Consider the following 17,582-nt stretch of genomic DNA (forward strand, 5'->3'; position numbering starts at 1 on the left):
AACTGGGTTTCCATCTGAGCTCTTGATATTCATACAAGTGGCTCTCTTTTCTCCAAAGGTCTCTTTAATTTTCCTGTAGGCAGTATCTATCTTACCCCTAGTGAGATAAGCCTCTACATCCTTACATCCTTAAGCGTAATTATGAAAAAATAATGCCCAGGGCTGGAGACGTTGAGCCGTCCGCTTCAGAAGGTGAGAGTGAGGTCCAAAAAGTGTAACCAAGGGTTTACGGTCTGTCAGAAAGGTGAACTTTGCCCCAAAGAGATAGAAGTGAAATTTTTGGACAGCGAACACGATCACCAGAGCCTCCTTTTCAATCTGTGAGTAGTTCCGTTGTGCTGGGGTCAACGTCTTAGAGGCATAAGCAAAGGGCTGTTCAGAGCCATCGGATTCCCAGTGCACAAGAACGGCCCCAATGCCATACGCCGACGCATCAGCCGCCACAACCAATGGGCGGTCTGGAGAAAAGGGAGTAACATAAGGGGCGGATTTCAGCATTGCCTTTAAATGAAGAAAAGCCAGGTCACAGGCAGGGGTCCACTCAAAAGGTACCCCTTTGCAACACAAGTGATTGAGGGGTTGAGCAATGAAGGCAGAACTTAAAGTAATAAGTAACCTTGCCCAAAAACATGTGGAGTTCAGATAAGTGTTTGGGACGAGGAAGGGCCTCAATGGCCACGACATTACAATCCGCAGGGCTAATGCCATCTTTGCTAAGTCAGTGGTCCAAGTATTCCATTCCGGTTGAAAAAACAACACTTGTCCAGCCTTCAGCGTAAACCAGCAGACTGCAGAGTGTGAAATAAAGCGCTGGGGTTTTGCAAATGTTCCTGGCGGGAATGCCCAGTGACCAAGATGTCATCCAGATAATTCACACAGGCAGGGATAGGCTGTGTGTGCTGCTCCAGGAATCGCTGGAAAATGGCCGGCGCTGAAGAGTCACCAAAGGGAAGGCACTTGTACTTATACAATCCAAAAGGCGTGTTGACAACCATGAATTTCTGAGATTCGGCATCCAAGGGCAATTAGTGTTATGTACCAGCCAGGTTGATCTTGGAAAAATAATTCCGCCTGGAAAGCTTGGCAAAAAGGTCTTTCTGTCAGGGAATGGGGTAAGTCAATGATGGATTGAGCATTGACTGTAGTGCCGAAGTCCCCACACAGCCGATGGGACCCATTGGGTTTCCGTATGACCACCAGTGGTGTCGCCCATACGCTGTAAGTGACAGGCTCCAGCACGCCAGCGGCCTGGAGCCGATCCAAGTTCCTGCTTGACCACGGGCCGCAAGGCCAGCGGAAGGGGCCGGGCCCAGAAAAAAAAAAAGGCTGTGCATCCGGCCGTAGGGTGATGTGCGCCTGAAAGCTGGAAGCACATCCGAGATCCGGTTAAAACAACGGTACAAAAGCGGAGTACAGATCGTCCAAGTCCTAAAAGGGAACAGCCGTCTCAACGACCTTAACTTCATTGGAAATTGAAAAGCCAAACAGTTGAAACACATCCAGGCCAAATATATTCAAAGCCAACGGATTGTTGATGACAAAGAGGGTAACGAGCCGGTGAACACACTTGTACGTCGCCTGGACAACAAACTGCCCACTATGGGGAATGGAACTGTCTCCGTAGGCGACCAAACGGCAAGAGGGAGATGACAATGCAGGAGAGAGGAGAGCCCAGCCAGGAATATGTTGCCATATTAATCAGGGAGACGGTGGCCCCAGTGTCAACCTGAAAACTGACATCCTCAGTGAAAATGCAGAGCATGAGGAAAAGCTTCCGTGCTGATGGGTCATCCTGTGGGACGACCGGGTGCAGAGCGTGGACGGTATCTTGAGGCCCAGGAGGTGCAGGACTGGAGCAAGTTGAGCAACTACGGCAAACCATTCGGATGTGGCCCTCCTTGTTACACAGCATGCACGTTTTCCAGCAGTGGGGACAATCAGCCCGCGAACGGGCAGTAAAGCACTGTGGGCAAGGCAGAAGTGGGCCGTGCGACCGGCGGACAGGGGTGACCGAAGGCGCCGACGCCACAGAGACGTCGGAACACGGGGGAGTCCCGACGGCGCTGGCCCCTGTCGGCCGGGCCACGTCAACGTCGCGAGGGCGGAACCCACCGTGACTCCGCCGCCACCTGCAGTCGCGCCATAAGACGCTCGTTAGTCGCTTGAGCAATTTCAAAGGAGTGGGCAATGTGGAGAATGTCTTACAAGGAGGAGTTGTCGAGTTTCAACGCCGCAGTACGGCCCTCAGGGTCGGGAGCCAGCTGAACCACCACATCCCGGATCAGGGAGTCCGCATACGAAGCCTTACACTGCTGATTGATGCACGCAAAATCGAATCGACGGCTGAGACCCTGCAAGTCCGTGACCCAGGAACGATACGATTGACCAGGCTGTTTATGGTACTGGTGGAACTCCAGCCGTGAGGCGACTACGTGGTAGCGTTGGGAATAATAGTTCGTCAGCAAAAGGCAGATCACCTGGAAAGAGAGAGCCACAGGATCTGACAATGGTGCCAACTTGCGGAGAAGAAAGAACGTGTCTGGAGAGGCCCAAGACAAAAACAACGACCGCTGCAAGGAGTCGTCCGTGACTTGAAAAACCGTGAAATGCTGTTTCAGCCTATGTAAGTAGGTTTCCCAGTCCTCTTTAGCGTCATGAAATGGTGGAAACGACGGCAGACGCGGGAAAGCATCGGACACACGAGGACCCTGAAGCTGGTGCGGTAACGCGTCCCAGGCATCGACTTTGTCCGCTAGCAACTGCAGCGACTTTTGTAAGATGTCTCACTGGAGCTGCTGCTGCTGCTGCTGCATGGGCTGCTGCTGTTGCTCCAGCAGACAGACCAACTTCGCCTCCATACCAAGAACGACCACCGTTTACCTCGTCGCCAAAATGTTGTAACTGTGACCAGGACGGTCGCGGGGTTGTAGTGACAAAAACGCAGCAGGAGCTGCGGAGCGGCCCACAAACATCAACACGACAGGAGAGCATGGACGCAACCAACTAAGGACCTTACGACACAACAAGAACAGACAACAGAGTCACAAACCAAACAAGACAACCACGTCCACTCGTAAAGAAAACACGAAAGTCAATACACTGTCTAATGCGAGGCAATATGTCCTGAGAAACACGCGAGGTTAGATTGGCAGGCTGAGCGACAGGCAGGCACTTAAGTACTCAATCGGAAATGCCGCAATTGGTCGCTGCAACCACATGTTCCACTGTGGCACCCTCACTGTAAATGCGGGCCAGGAGGTGCACACCACCACAGCTTACGGCGCGATAGTACAGAGACCTCTATGGGTCTTCAACATCCATGACGTCTGGCGGGGATTCGAATTCCGCAGCGTGCAGTACCAGATTGTAGTTATTGTGAGGTCAGGTAACTGATCGTCTATTGCTGTCTGCACAGTGTTATCTGTAAGGGAAAATTCAGTTGACTGTGAAGATAGCAAACATGAACAAAGTAAATGAGTTATTAAATATGACATTTAGCAACAGGACTCTCAGATGATAAACACTAGGTAGGCCACTCTGAATCTGAATCTGTAGCAGCAAACAAAAAACCGATGCCATGAGTTCAGTGCAGAAATTAACCAAAAGAAGAACTGGATTTGTGGTTGTGAAGAAAGCAATGCTGTTTTTGTTTCCCTTGTGTGTTATTTTGGGGAGACGTTCATTGACCTAAGTACAGAGTAACTAATATTAGGCATCAATGGTCTAAAATAAAAGTACATGAAATGTCAAAGCAACATATGAATAATGAGCTTAGCCTTTGATTTCTAAGCAAAATCAACATTCAGCAGAAATTAGATTCACAAAATAGACATACAACTGACAGCCATAACAAAAGTGTAGAAAAGAATAGGTATATACCGAATTTTATTGTAACTGTATTTGGTTCTGTGGTGCCTTGAACTGGCTCTCGGGAGCCATGATGAATCTGATGCCTCTCAAAATAAGGGGGGCTTTTCATGAGCTAATTCAGTGCATGTTGCAAGTGTACCATGATGAAGTTCGTAAAGAAATAAAACGTGCTCATTATGTTGCAATAATCGTGGATGAAAGCACACATGCGTGTTGTGAATTTCAACTGGTTATTGTACTGGGTTACATTGTTGAGGGAAAACCTGTTGAAAGATTTTGGAACATTGTTAATCCAGAAAGTCAGAATGCTCATACTATAGCTGAGAGTATTCTGAAAGAAACTGAACCATTAATTGGCGATGACTGAGCAAAACTAACAGCTCACGGTTATGATGGAGCAAACGTTTGTTGTTGTTGTTGTTGTTCTTGTTGTTGTGGTCTTCAGTCCTAAGACTGGTTTGATGCAGCTCTCCATGCTACTCTACCTGTGCAAGCTTCTTCATCTCCCAGTACCTACTGCAACCTACATCCTTCTGAATCTGCTCAGTGTATTCATCTCTTGGTCTCCCTCTACGAATTTTACCCTCCACGCTGCCCTCCAATACTAAATTGGTGATCCCTTGATGCCTCTGAACATGTCCTACCAACCGATCCCTTCTTCTAGTCAAGTTGCACCACAAACTCCTCTTCTCCCCAATCCTATTCAATACCTCCTCATTAGTTATGTGATCTACCCATCTAATCTTCAGCATTCTTCTGTAGCACCACATTTTCTCTTCTTGTCTAAACTATTTATCATCCATGTTTCACTTCCATACATGGCTACACTCCACACAAATACTTTCAGAAACAACTTCCTGACACTTAAATCTATACTCGATGTTAACAAATTTTTCTTCTTCAGAAACGCTTTCCTTGCCATTGACAGTCAACATTTTATATCCTCTCTACTTCGACCATCATCAGTTATTTTGCTCCACAAATAGCAAAACTCCTTTACTACTTTAAGTGTCTCATTTCCTAATGTAATTCCCTCAGCATCACCCGATTTAATTCAACTACATTCCATTATCCTCGTTTTGCTTTTGTTGATGTTCATCTTACGTCCTCCTTTCAAGACACTGTCCATTCCATTCAACTGCTCTTCCAAGTCCTTCTTACAATGTCATCGGCGAACCTCAAAGTTTTTATTTCTTCTCCATGGATTTTAATACCTAATCCGAATTTTTCTTTTGTTTCCTTTACTGCTTGCGCAATATACAGATTGAATAACATTGGGGAGAGGCTACAGACCTATCTCACTCCCTTCCCAACCATGTGCAAACGTGATGAGTTGCAATTCAAACAGGGCCCAGAAATTAATTAAAGACAAATATCCAAATGCAAACTGCATCCATTGTTATGCGCATCAGTTCAACCTTATGTTGGGGAGCCTCTCTTAATTGCAAAATGTTTTGCACACCTTTAGGGTAATTCTTTTTTCTTTTCTAACTAACCACAGAGATCAAAGGTGTTGCATAGCACTATTTAAAAAAGCTTTCCCCATGTGTGTGACGAGATGGAATTACCATTTGCGAATAGTAAAAGAAGTTTTCGAAAACAGCAAAAAATCTTATTACTGGTATGGAAGTCACTGAAACAAGTGAGAGCATAAAACTATCTGCTACTATTGAAAAAGCTGGCTCATTCAAACAAAGACTGCAAGATAACGAATTGATTTTCTGGCTATCATTTTTCTACAATATAATGTCTCATGCAGGCATACTTTTTAATCAGCTTCAGAAGAAGATAACCGAACTGACCACAGCAATGCAAGACAACCAGAACTTTGAAGCAGTAATGCAAAAGATCAGAGATCACAAAACGATGCCTGCTAAGAAGCCATGGATTCTTGATGGCATAAATGCATAGATGATTTGGAAGTGTGTGATGCCATCATTTCTGAAATAAAATTATGTTTTCAGTTCACTGGACACCTCATTCCAGCACACTTATTTGATACAAATCAGTTTGACAAATACATCACTGATTCTCCAGACAAATACCTCGAAATTAAAGACACACATACATTTCTGGAAAAAAAGAAATTTGAAGGGTGAGTTTCAAGTCTTCTAAGCTAGGCCTGAGTTGAGAACAGTTGCTGACGCAGTTTCATTTCTTTTGCTGATTCTAGAAAATGAACTTCATGACACATTTGACGAAACTGTTAAAGTTTTGAAACTGCTAATCACGACGCCTATCTCAACATCAGAAGCTGAGCAGTGCTTTTCAATGCTCAAGAGATTCAAAACGTTTCTACAAAATATTATGAAAGAAGAATGACTGAGTGCCTTAGGGATGCTATCCTGTGAAAAGTCATTTGTGTATAAAATTGAACATTTCAATCTGAGACCACATATTTATTTCCCAAAAAGAAGGAAAGATGAATCATTTTAAAATACCATTCCTACTAATTATTCTGAAAATGTCTTCTCAAAGTCATCGAGTTGCTGCTTTAGGTGAGTACAATGCTTTTAGCTTTAAATGTTGGAAATTTGATTAAATTTGCCTTCTTAAAATCAAGATTTCAAGTGTGAATAATTTATGCACGCTCTATTATTTCTTGTACTGGCACTCACGTTGTAGCACACACTTTTCTGGCAGTTGGCCATGAACATAAAACAAACAAGGAGTTTTGGCTGTTGAGGGGAGAAAAGCGGACTGGGGAGGATGAGTCATGCCTTCCTCTCACAGACCTGACAGCCTACATTTGTGTTCTGTGCTCCTGGGAAGGCAGAACCGGTGTAATAATGTACATATGGATCACTGATTCCATCTGGTGTTATGAAAGTCATATTCAAACTCTTTGACAAAGAAAGATTGCTCTCTGCCTTCATCTCAAAATTAGAAAAGGAAACAACCAGCAAGCACAACTCGAAGCAAGATGGAGCACATAAATCATTTTGTAATGGCTAGAGCAGCTGCCTCTGATATGCAATAAATAGTATTTGCACCAAATAAAACTGAAACAGCAGCAGCTGAGTGGCAGACAAACCAATGAAGAGATTAAATTGGAACTTATAGTATTGCAGTCCCTTCACTGGGAACCAGAGACAAATTACAGAAAGGGACAATATCTGGAAGGATTTAAAAGCAGCAAGGAATGAAAACTCCACAAAATTCTGTATCAAGATACCATAAAAAAGTGGGGAAGTAAGTAACATGTTCAGTTACAACAACTTAAGTCTTTGCACAAATCTCACATATAAACTGGTGGAATGTAAATACTTTAGGAGTAAAGGAGCCCACTCAACAAAAAGCAGAAGTGTTGAGTTACCGACAGAAAAAAACCCTTTTTTGTGTTTCTGTGTCGATGATTCACCCTTCTGTTTTTTACTGACTGGTCTCCTATTCTCCTAAAGTATATAAAACCAGACTGATATTAATATTCATTGATGAGAATAGCTTTGTCTATTATACTGTTAAAATATTTTTACACGGACACATAAGTGATATATATGAAGGAAGGAAAAACTGTCATGGCCTAGCAACAAATAACTGATTTCAGCTCAAAAATGCACTTTATATTTCGGGATTGCAGCCACACAAACTCCATTTCTTGAACTTTTACTTTGGCCACACACCTTTCAGCCATCTCCTGAGTGAGCTGACAAACTGAAGGCAATAGAGAAATTAGTTGAGTCCTTCACAGTAGTAAGAAACTCAGCATTGATGCCAATGTTTTTCAGCCACAGATATCAATATGATCTCTGGTAGCACATGGACATTCTGTGGCTTTGCAATGTGTCCACGGCATAATTTGGCAAACTAAATGAAGTACCTACTGCCCTACTGAAATCTTATGATGATAATGATGATGACGATGAAAGAGGAAACATCAAAAGTTTGAGATTCAATACAAATCTGACAGGGAAAGAACTCCCTGCAGCATTTACCCAATTTAAGTTGTTCATATTTGTAATCCCTTGGATTTAGTTGGCTTGATAACCTCCTTTAAATTTGTATGATTTATTGTGCAACTGAACTTTAGTGGATTTTTTGGAACTCAAGTGAGGGACCTCACATTTTTCAGTGTTTAGGGTTAATTGCCACTTTTTGCACCATACAGATATGTGACCTGTGATCTGATTTTTCTGAAAGTCACACAATTCAGATCTTACTCCATAGGCATGCAACTGAATTAGAAGCCACTTGTGAGTAAAAGTGTTGAAAGCCTTGTGGATTTCTAGATATATTGAGTCAACATGGATCCCCTGTCGACAGTACTCGTTACTCTGTGCAAATAAAAGAGGCAGTTTTGTTTCACAAAAATGATATTTTCTGTATCCGTGCTGCATATGTGTCAATAGATTATTTTCTTCAAGGTTATGCCACTATGTTGAAACATATTATATGTTCCAGAATGTAATACACATTCATGTACAAAATATGGGTCTATAATTCAGTGGTTTACTCTTATTTCGTTTTTGTGAATTGGTGTGACCTGAGCAACTATCCAGTTTCTAAGTGTAGATATGATTGCTACAAATGGAGATATTTCATCGGCATACCTCCAAATGGAAACCTAATTGGTACACACTGTGGACAGGAAGACATGCTTTGTTGCACAAATGGTTTATACTTCTCAATTATTCATGTTGACAGCAGTTGATGATTCAAAATCTGAAATATTTACTGCATCTTTGATGAAGAAATTTCATCAGGAGACAGTGTTTGGAACTCCACTAAAGTGGCATTATCCTCGGTAGCATTACCATCATTACTGCACAGTAAAGGGATTGTGTCTTGCCACTGATATACAATACAAACAACCAGAATCTCTTTGGACATTCTCCCATATTTTGACATTGGATGTCATTGTAGAAACTATTAAAAGCATCTATCAATGAAGTCCGTGCAGAGTTCTGAGTGCCTGTAAAACATCCCAAATTTTGGATTTTTGTGTTCTTTTAAATCTGGTATGCCTTTTTCACTGCTTGCAGCAGTGTACTGAGATGTTTTGTGTACCATGGGGGATCTGTTCCATCTATTAATAATTTATATGGTATAAATCTATCAATTGCCATCAACGCTATTTCTTTGAACTTAAGCCACATCTGGCCAATACTTACACAGTCAGTTTATACCTTATGTTCACAGAGACACAAAAACTAACTACAGCTTGCTTTTGCAATGTCTGCCAATCCTACCAATAATGACATCTACTGACAGTTTTATTTCAGTTTTTGATGTTAACTCAACAACTGTTAACATCAATAGCTCTCGAATCAAACTAATAATCATGTTATGTAATACTTACGAGCAGACCTTTTTCCTTTCTTTGTTGCTGTGTCCAGTTCTGCAGAAAGCTCTTGCTTTTCCTAAGACAAAGACAAAACTATATATCTACTCAGTATCAAACACAATACAGTAAAAGCACATACAATAATGACAATATGATAAAGTCCAGACTGCATAGTACTCCAAAGCACATGCTTAGGTGTGCAAAGAAATGTTATTTCTAATAGCTGTGGACTGTTTCATGCCAAAAAGCTCTTAACACACTGATTTTTTAATAAGCCAAACCCCTACTCTGGGGATACCCTTCACATGATTAGCCTCTCCACTTGTTATGAGCTTAACTATCTGAAGACTAACACAAATAAGACCCAAAGAGTATACATTTCACTTTTGAAGCAAAGGGACATGGGAATGTTTAAATTTTGAACAGAGAATTGCCATTTTAGATGATTGTGACCACCCAAAATACACAGGGCTGAAGTTTGCTCATATTCTAGAAATTAACATGCACTGTGAGGAACTGAAATGGAAATTAAGTGTAAGAAATAGCTACACATGAAAAATGACTGTTTCTAATTGACTTGAGACAGAAAAGTGGGGAGGAGAGCAGGCGGGCAATTGCAGAGTATTATGCTGCTGCACCAGCCAATGAACCAACTACCAACACAAAATAGGATGAAGTGACTCAAATGAATCATCCAGAATCATTACAGAGTCATTAAATTTCACAAGCTTCACCTAACAAGATGCACAGCAGTACCTCCCAACACTAGGTGCCAATAAGCAGCAGAGATTGAGGAAAGAAACTGAATGAGAGTTATTCAGAATCCCAGCCCCAAGACCTAGGCTTCATACAACAAACTATTGCACTCCATACACAGTCAAGATATTGTCTCATCACTCAGCAGATAACTGCAGACTGAACAAACAGTTCATCACAGCTCAACAGCTGCCATTTGGTGCATGGAAAGCCTTGAATTGACTAAGGACAAAAATATCAAGACATAGGAGCAACCCTGTGAAGTGGCACTAAAAAAGTGATGTTAGCCGTGAATGGGAAGAACAATTCAAGTGGACAATGTCATTTAAATTTAGTGTTTCTGAACTCAAAAAGTAAAGCAAGAACAAATTATATCTGCTGTCTGTGGGCACTGCATGTGTAATGGCACAATATTCCTTTTGTGGCGAACAAGAATTTTCATAAACATTAATGGCACTCTTGACATGATGATACTTACTAAGAGTTTGGTACATTACAGAGATCAAATGAACAGACCAGCACTGAAATCTCGATGTGCTGAATCACAAACAAGTGCACAAAGTACAGATGACTGACTGTTTTAGTTAATAATTAGTATTCATTTCCTGAGCTGGAAGATTAAGCATATCAGTGTACACACACTTCTGTGTGATTAATACACAGAACAGAAGAAGCAGCCTTACAGTAAGTGCTGGGAAAAAGAGACTGCATGACTGACTGATGTCACTTTGTAACACGACCATGCTATGCTGCTACTGCATCACGACTGAAAGTAAATGGAAACTACAACTGTTATATTTTCCAGAAACGTGCAAATGTACTATATGGTGCAATGATGATGGTATTCTCCCAGGTAAAATATTTCAAAGGAATATCCCCAATTGGATCTCCAGGTGGGAACAACTCATGGAGATTTTGTCATCAGAAAAAAGAAACGAAAGCCTTGTTCTACAGCTATGCATCTACATCTACATACATATAATGTAAATGACTTTGGGGGCATGGCAGATGACACTTAGCATTCTACCACAAATTAATGTTTCTTTCTATTCCAATTTAATATGGAGTGCAGGAAGAATGATGGCTTCACAAACTGTATTGTAATTCGTCTATCTTGGCTTTGTAGTCCCTATGGGAATGATACATAGGAGGCTGAAGATATTCCTAGATCCTTCACTTAATACTGGTTCTTTAAACTTCATGAACGGCTTTTGTGAGATAGCTGTCACCTGCCAAGTCAACTTTTTCATCTTATCTACGATGGTCTCCCATCAAACCTGTGATCATTCATGCCACTCTTCTCTGTATACATTCAATATCTCCTGTTAATTTGATTTGGTGTGGGTCCTGTACAGTGCAATATTCTAATATGATATGCATAAGTGTTTCATAAGTAGTCTCCTTTGTAGACTGACAGCATTTTCCTAGTGTCCTACCAATGAACCAAAGTTGCCATATGATTCCCCTGTGACTGAGAATAAATGAATATTCCATTTTATATCCACACAAGCTGTTACACCCAGGCATTTATATGAGTAGACAGATTTAAACTGTAATTCTTTGACGATGTAGTCAGAAGATACTACTATTCTGCAGTTTGTAAAATGTACAGTTTTATATTTCTCTTCATTTACAGGAAGCTTTCAATACTAGCACCAGTTTGAAACTACAACCCACTACGTATAGCTCACATAGGGATCATGAGGATAAAATTAGAATAATTACTGCATGCACATAAGCATTCAAACAATCATTCTTCCCACAATCCATATGTAAATAAAACAAGAAGAAACCCTAATAACTGGTACAATTTGTTGTACATACTGCCATGCATCTCATGATGATTTGCAGAGTGAAGCTGTAGACATTTGCACAGCTTTTTCCAGATAATACATTACAAGTAACTGCATCATATGCAAAAGTTTGGGTGTTATTTTAATACTGTCAGCCAAATCATTAGCAGACAACATAAACAACTAGGCTTCCAATGCTATTCCTTGAAGTTACTTCCACTTCTGTTAATGACACTCCAGCCATGATAATATCCCAAGTCTTCCATACCAAGAAATACTCAAACCAGTCACAAATTTTATTTTATATCTCCTACAATCTTACTTTTGTTAATAAACATTTGTGTGGTAGCAGCTCAAACTCTTTTCGAAAGACACGAAATACTGCATCTGCCTGAACCTCAACACATGTTATTCAGAATGTCTTGAGAAAAGCACAAGTTGGGCTTACATGATCAGTGCTTTTGGAATCCATGTTGATTAGCAAGGAGGAGATCATCAAGTTCAAGACATGTCATTATGTGATATCTTAGGTTTCTCTGCAAGATTAGTTAATGGTGTATACCTGGTAGAACAACATTAATATATCATTATGTTTGAGTGCAAAAAATGTTCTAAGATTCTACAACAGATGGAAGTAAATGAGAATGGACATTAGTTTTGTGGATCACTTTTGCTATTCTTCTTGTAGATGGCTATGATTGTGCTTTCTTCCAATGACTGGTCAGAATGTTTTGTTCAAGGGATCCATGGTATATTATGGTTACAATGTGAGTTGCCTCTATTGTAAATTCTGTACAGGATCTATCAGGGAGCCTTGTTTAATTTTAGCAATTTCAGTTGTTTCTCAGTGTCACTGACACCAATATCTATATCACTCATCTTTGTGTAGGTGCAAGAACTAAACTGATGCAAATCTCATTGATTTGCCTTTGTAAAAGAACATTTGAAAAGACTAGTTCATAATTTTTGATTTTGCTTTACTACCCTCAATTTCAGTTACCATGACATCCATGAGTATATACAGACACTAACTTTGGTGCCACTAACAGTCTTTTCTTATGACCAAAATTTCTTTGGATTTTGTGAGAAATCATTCAATAAGGTTTTGCAATGGTATTCATTAATGCCTTCATGCAATGTCCTTTTGACATCAAAAAAATGTTTCATTCAGTATCTCTATTTTTGTTTTTACATCTATTAGTGATTGGTGTTTCTTTAGAAATTTGTTTACAGTGACTGTATAGTTTGTAGGATCTCTTCCATCAGGAAATTTTCATCTGAGTGCTTATCTATCCAGTGCGTAGTGCGTAGTCAACTGCTCTTCTAATCTTCAGCCACAGTTACTCTACATGCTCCTGTACCGATCAGTTCCTCTTCATCTACCTTACTGAATATGTAAATCTTTCTACTTGCTTTACTTGCCACTTATACAATGGTAATCATGGCCTTATGTTCACTGACACATATGGACATCCAGAAAGGTCAGGTCTATTTGTTCCACCACGAGTGGGTCCTCTAACCATCTATTCTGGGTAATTTTCAAAGAAGGCATTTAATAATGTTTCACAGGACATCGTATCACATGCACCTCTTAGAAAACTGTAACCATCTCAACTGACTGCTGGATGATTAAAGTCTCGTCCAATAATGATCGTATGAATGAAGGGTGAGTAGGGGCTGAACATCCTGCTAACAGTACGATTATTTAGGATATAAGATCTGTTGCATCCAATGGAAATCTCAATATAAGGAAATGTGGAAATCTAAATCTGAGTTTAGCCTGCATCCTCCAAGAGTAATCACAGTATCTTACCAATTCATCATTTTGCTCATCTATATGATCTATGTCCATTTCAAATTGTTCTGAAAAATTGACATCTTTTGTGCAAATAACTGCAAAATAAAACATACAGGGTGCATCAAAAAAATGTATACACACTTTGAACTGTCATAGACAATTTATTTCCCATTCTACAAGGTTAAATATCTGTGAGAAAGTGATGTTATGTTTCTTAAACAGGTGGCAGCAATGGCAAGGAAGTAACTGCAACATGAAGGACATGCGTTTGAGCTTTGAAGCGCGGAAGCAGATAATTAGGTGGTACTGGAAGTTTGAGAATATAGCTGTGGTTTGAAGACAGTGGGGAAGTGAGTATGGTACAGAACCACTTTCAAGATTAACAATTACACGTCTATGACACAAATTCGAAATTCATGGAACAGTGTGTGATGTGCATAAAGGTCGATCAGGGTGACCTCGTACAGCTATAAGTGATGATTCCACAACTGCAGTCTTGGAACTGTTTCAGCGTTCCCCTCAAAAATCTTCAAGGCAAGCGGCACGTGAGAGTAATGTGCTAGTAGTGGGCTACGCATTCTGAAGAAAGGCAAGTTTCGTGTGTACATTCCAAGGCTGGTGCAACAGCTAAGTGACGACGATCCAGATCAAAGGTTAGAATTTTGTGAATGGATTCAGGAGATGGTGAGACGTGAACCGGGATTTATGGGTAGCATAATTTGGTCAGATGAAGCCCAATTCATACTCAATGGAACTGTCAATAGGCACTATTGTGTGTACTGGGCTGAAGATAATCCTCACATCACAGTTGAGAAGGCTGTGAAGTTGCCTGGTGTAAATGTGTGGTGTGGTTTGTCTGCAAGGAGACTCATTGGGCCTTTCCGCTTTGAAGGTACTGTTACTGGAGAAACGTACTTAACAATGCTTGCTGACTCCATATTCCCTGCCATTCATGCATTATATGGTAATGATGAGTTTTATTTCCAACAAGATGGTGCCCCGCTGGACTATCATAGGGATGTACGAGCATACCTGGATCACAATGTGCCAGGCCAGTGGATAGGACGCAGGCGACCAATCGAGTTTCCTGCACACTCTCCAGACCTCACGCCGCAGGATATCTTCTTATGGGGCACAGTAAAAGATGAGGTGTACAAATGTAGCCTGGACACACTCTGGAATGAGATTCAGGCGGTGTGCACAGAAATCTCATTGGACACTTTGGTACAATGTACGGAATCAGTGGTGACTCATACTCGGAAATGTATTGATGCTGAAGGCCACATTTGCAAAGTACATTTATTTTTCCAATTGGACTTTAAGGTTTCCATTTCCAGACATTTAACATTGCATTGTAGAGCGAGAAATAAATTTTCTATGATGCTTCAAAGTGTGTATACATTTTTTTGACGCACCCTGTATATGTAACATTGGAAGTCCAGTGTCGAATAACAACAATATGGCCTGGGTTGATTGCTACTCAGCACAAAGAGGCGGCACTGAGTTACAGACAGCCAACAGAAGATGCCCTTGGAAACTGGAAATGTAGCTTATCAATATTATGAAAAGGATAGCTGCTGCTCGTCATATAACAGAGATGTTGAGTCACAGCTAGACACAACAAAAAGATTGTAGGTAAGTGATCTTTTGGCCAACATGACCTTCATTGAAAGAAATTAAGGTCTTGTTGGTCAAAAGCTTACTTTCCGGCAGTCTTTTTGTTGTGCCTATCCGTGACTAAGCATCTCCTCTATATGGTGAGCAGCAGCTACCTTTTTCATAATACTGTTACATTCCATCCTGGATTTTCCATTGTTTGACTCTGGAAACATAGTTTAGGTAGTAATAAAGAGTGTAACATCCCACTGTGCATGCACTGGTTTGCCATATGTGCAGACTGGGAGCAAAATATGTCAGCTCAGAAGAACGAAAAGGCACGACAGTGAGCTCACATCTCCATCTGCCGTGAAGGCCTGTTTATTCTTCAGTGTTGTAGCAAAATCAATACTTGTTGTTATCTATTTTGAGGGATGAGATAAGGGAGAGCTGTGTCATTCACAACTGAATCAATGACTGCAGAAACCACTTCAGTCACAAAAATGTGAAAAATCGTTTTCAATGAAAAGATGCTTAGAAAGGCAAGATGCATGTTGAGTGCAAGAACCATGTTAGTCTGTTGAGTAGATCCGTAGATACACAGTGTCTTTTTCGAACGCTGAGTGCAGAAATAACATGAGTCAGTGACTGACATGGTTTCTGCTCCCACCGCTAGATCGCATGACCAGTCTTGCCCCTTTTACTGAGCATGCACCATGTGTTTACCAGCCTAAACAGCTGCTCTTATCAAAGTCTATGTTTTGTTGATTATTTTCAACGTGCTCCAAGTTCATGCTTAACGTTTCCTGTTCTACGTTCAATATGTCTGTGAGTACCAAAAGCAGTGAAGGCGATCATGAAACAGCTCCTAAGAAGACAAGGAGAAATGAAGAAAAACATTGAAGAAATGTCATTAGAATCTCTAAAGTCCGTGGGGTGGACAGAGTGTCTCATTCCATCTGCAACAACAGGTGCTGCTTGTAATTGTAAATTACAATGCTTTACTAAGTTTAGTGATGATGAAAAATCTGAATTTGTTGCTAATTTGAATCAGTTGAAATCAAAAGACGAGCAAGATATTTTCTTATAACAACTGATTGAAAAACAAACCATTAAGCATTGTAGTCCTCGTTCTGAACAGCCAAGAGAAACAGCAGTCAGTTTCGAATAGTTCTTATCATACAGAGAAGAAAGGAAAAGGGTATGTAAGAAAGTGTCTATTTCATTCTACAGCATTACTGAGGGCAGGGTTCACAGGCTTACTGATCTCCTAATACAGGGTAAATCACCTCAAGATAAACAAGGTAAAAATCTCAAGAAGAACATGATTTCTGCTGAAGTTTGTTCTAAAATACATGAGCATATTTCATCATTCCCCACCAAGATTACCCACTATGGCACCAAAGATGTCAGTTATCTTGAGGCTGTTAAGTATGAGTTTTATCTCGCAAACTTTCATGACAACTTTTCATGACGGTTTGGACATCTGCAGATAGATACCTGCATAACATGTGAAGAACTTGATGTAAAAATCAAGAGCTCCTCTATCAATGATGCAGCTAAAAGGGCTGCTCTTGCTGAACTTACTATCCACAATAGACGAGCCAAGAAATTTTACAATAAACTTCAAAGCGTCACCGAGTTATGTGCGGAATGTGAAGACACAGTCACACTTTCATCTGTTTTTACACAAAATCCGCCCCTTCCAGCGATCCCAGTTCAGGATATATTTTACTTGAGGCAACTCTGCGTGAGTTGTTTTGGGATAAAAAAACCTAAAAACTATGAAATCTAAAATATTCCCATACCATGAAGGAGCAGCCCACAAAGGAGCCAATGAGATATGCAGCATGCTATTGAAATACATTGACACTAATATTCCATCAAATCTGTATTTCTTTTCCGATGGCACCTGCATACAGAACTGGAATCACACCACGATAAGATTCTGCCTTGCTCTTGCAGATACAGGCCGTTTTGAACAAATTTTTCATTACTTTCTGGTTCGAGGGCATTCATATCTCCCAAACGACTGAGATTTTGGTACTATTAAGAGGTTGATACATAATAATGATCAACAACACCTGATGAATATGAAGAGTTGTGTGCTCAGTCGAGTGACAACCTTCCCATCGTCAAGCTACACACCACTGATGTAAAAGATTTTGGTAGTTGGTGAAAGGAATATTACACAAAAAAAAAAACATTATCCAGAGAATGCTGAGGGAGGAGTGTGACAATAGAAGAAAAATTCAAGTTTGCTCCAACCCGATTTACAGAGTTGCCCTATAACTCTAAAGAAAAACGAGTAATCACAGCATACCCTTCCACTGATGGATTACAAAAGCACAGCCATCAGCTGCTGAAACCTGCTTCCCAGAACGTAGACATCAATTTTCCTTCAAGTATTGCAGCCTACCAGTCAGGGAAAGTTCCAATCAACATCAAGAAAATGGAAGACATCAAGAAGATGATAATTCATATT

The 17,582-nt window shown here is 40.7% G+C and overlaps 1 protein-coding gene across 6 annotated transcripts in view; it reads right to left on the reverse strand.

Annotated features, from left to right (window-relative positions):
* The window catches only part of LOC124619817 (TRAF3-interacting protein 1), a 244,350-nt gene that overhangs the window by 68,506 nt on the left and 158,262 nt on the right, over positions 1-17,582 (reverse strand). For all 6 annotated transcript variants that reach the window (XM_047146416.1, XM_047146417.1, XM_047146414.1 and 3 more), the window contains one exon: positions 9,170-9,230. In XM_047146416.1, coding sequence (XP_047002372.1) covers positions 9,170-9,230 — 61 coding nt within the window. The remainder of the gene's footprint in view (positions 1-9,169; positions 9,231-17,582) is intronic.

The sequence above is a fragment of the Schistocerca americana genome, chromosome 6, assembly GCF_021461395.2.
Source record: "Schistocerca americana isolate TAMUIC-IGC-003095 chromosome 6, iqSchAmer2.1, whole genome shotgun sequence".
NCBI classification, from domain to species: Eukaryota; Metazoa; Arthropoda; class Insecta; order Orthoptera; family Acrididae; genus Schistocerca; species Schistocerca americana.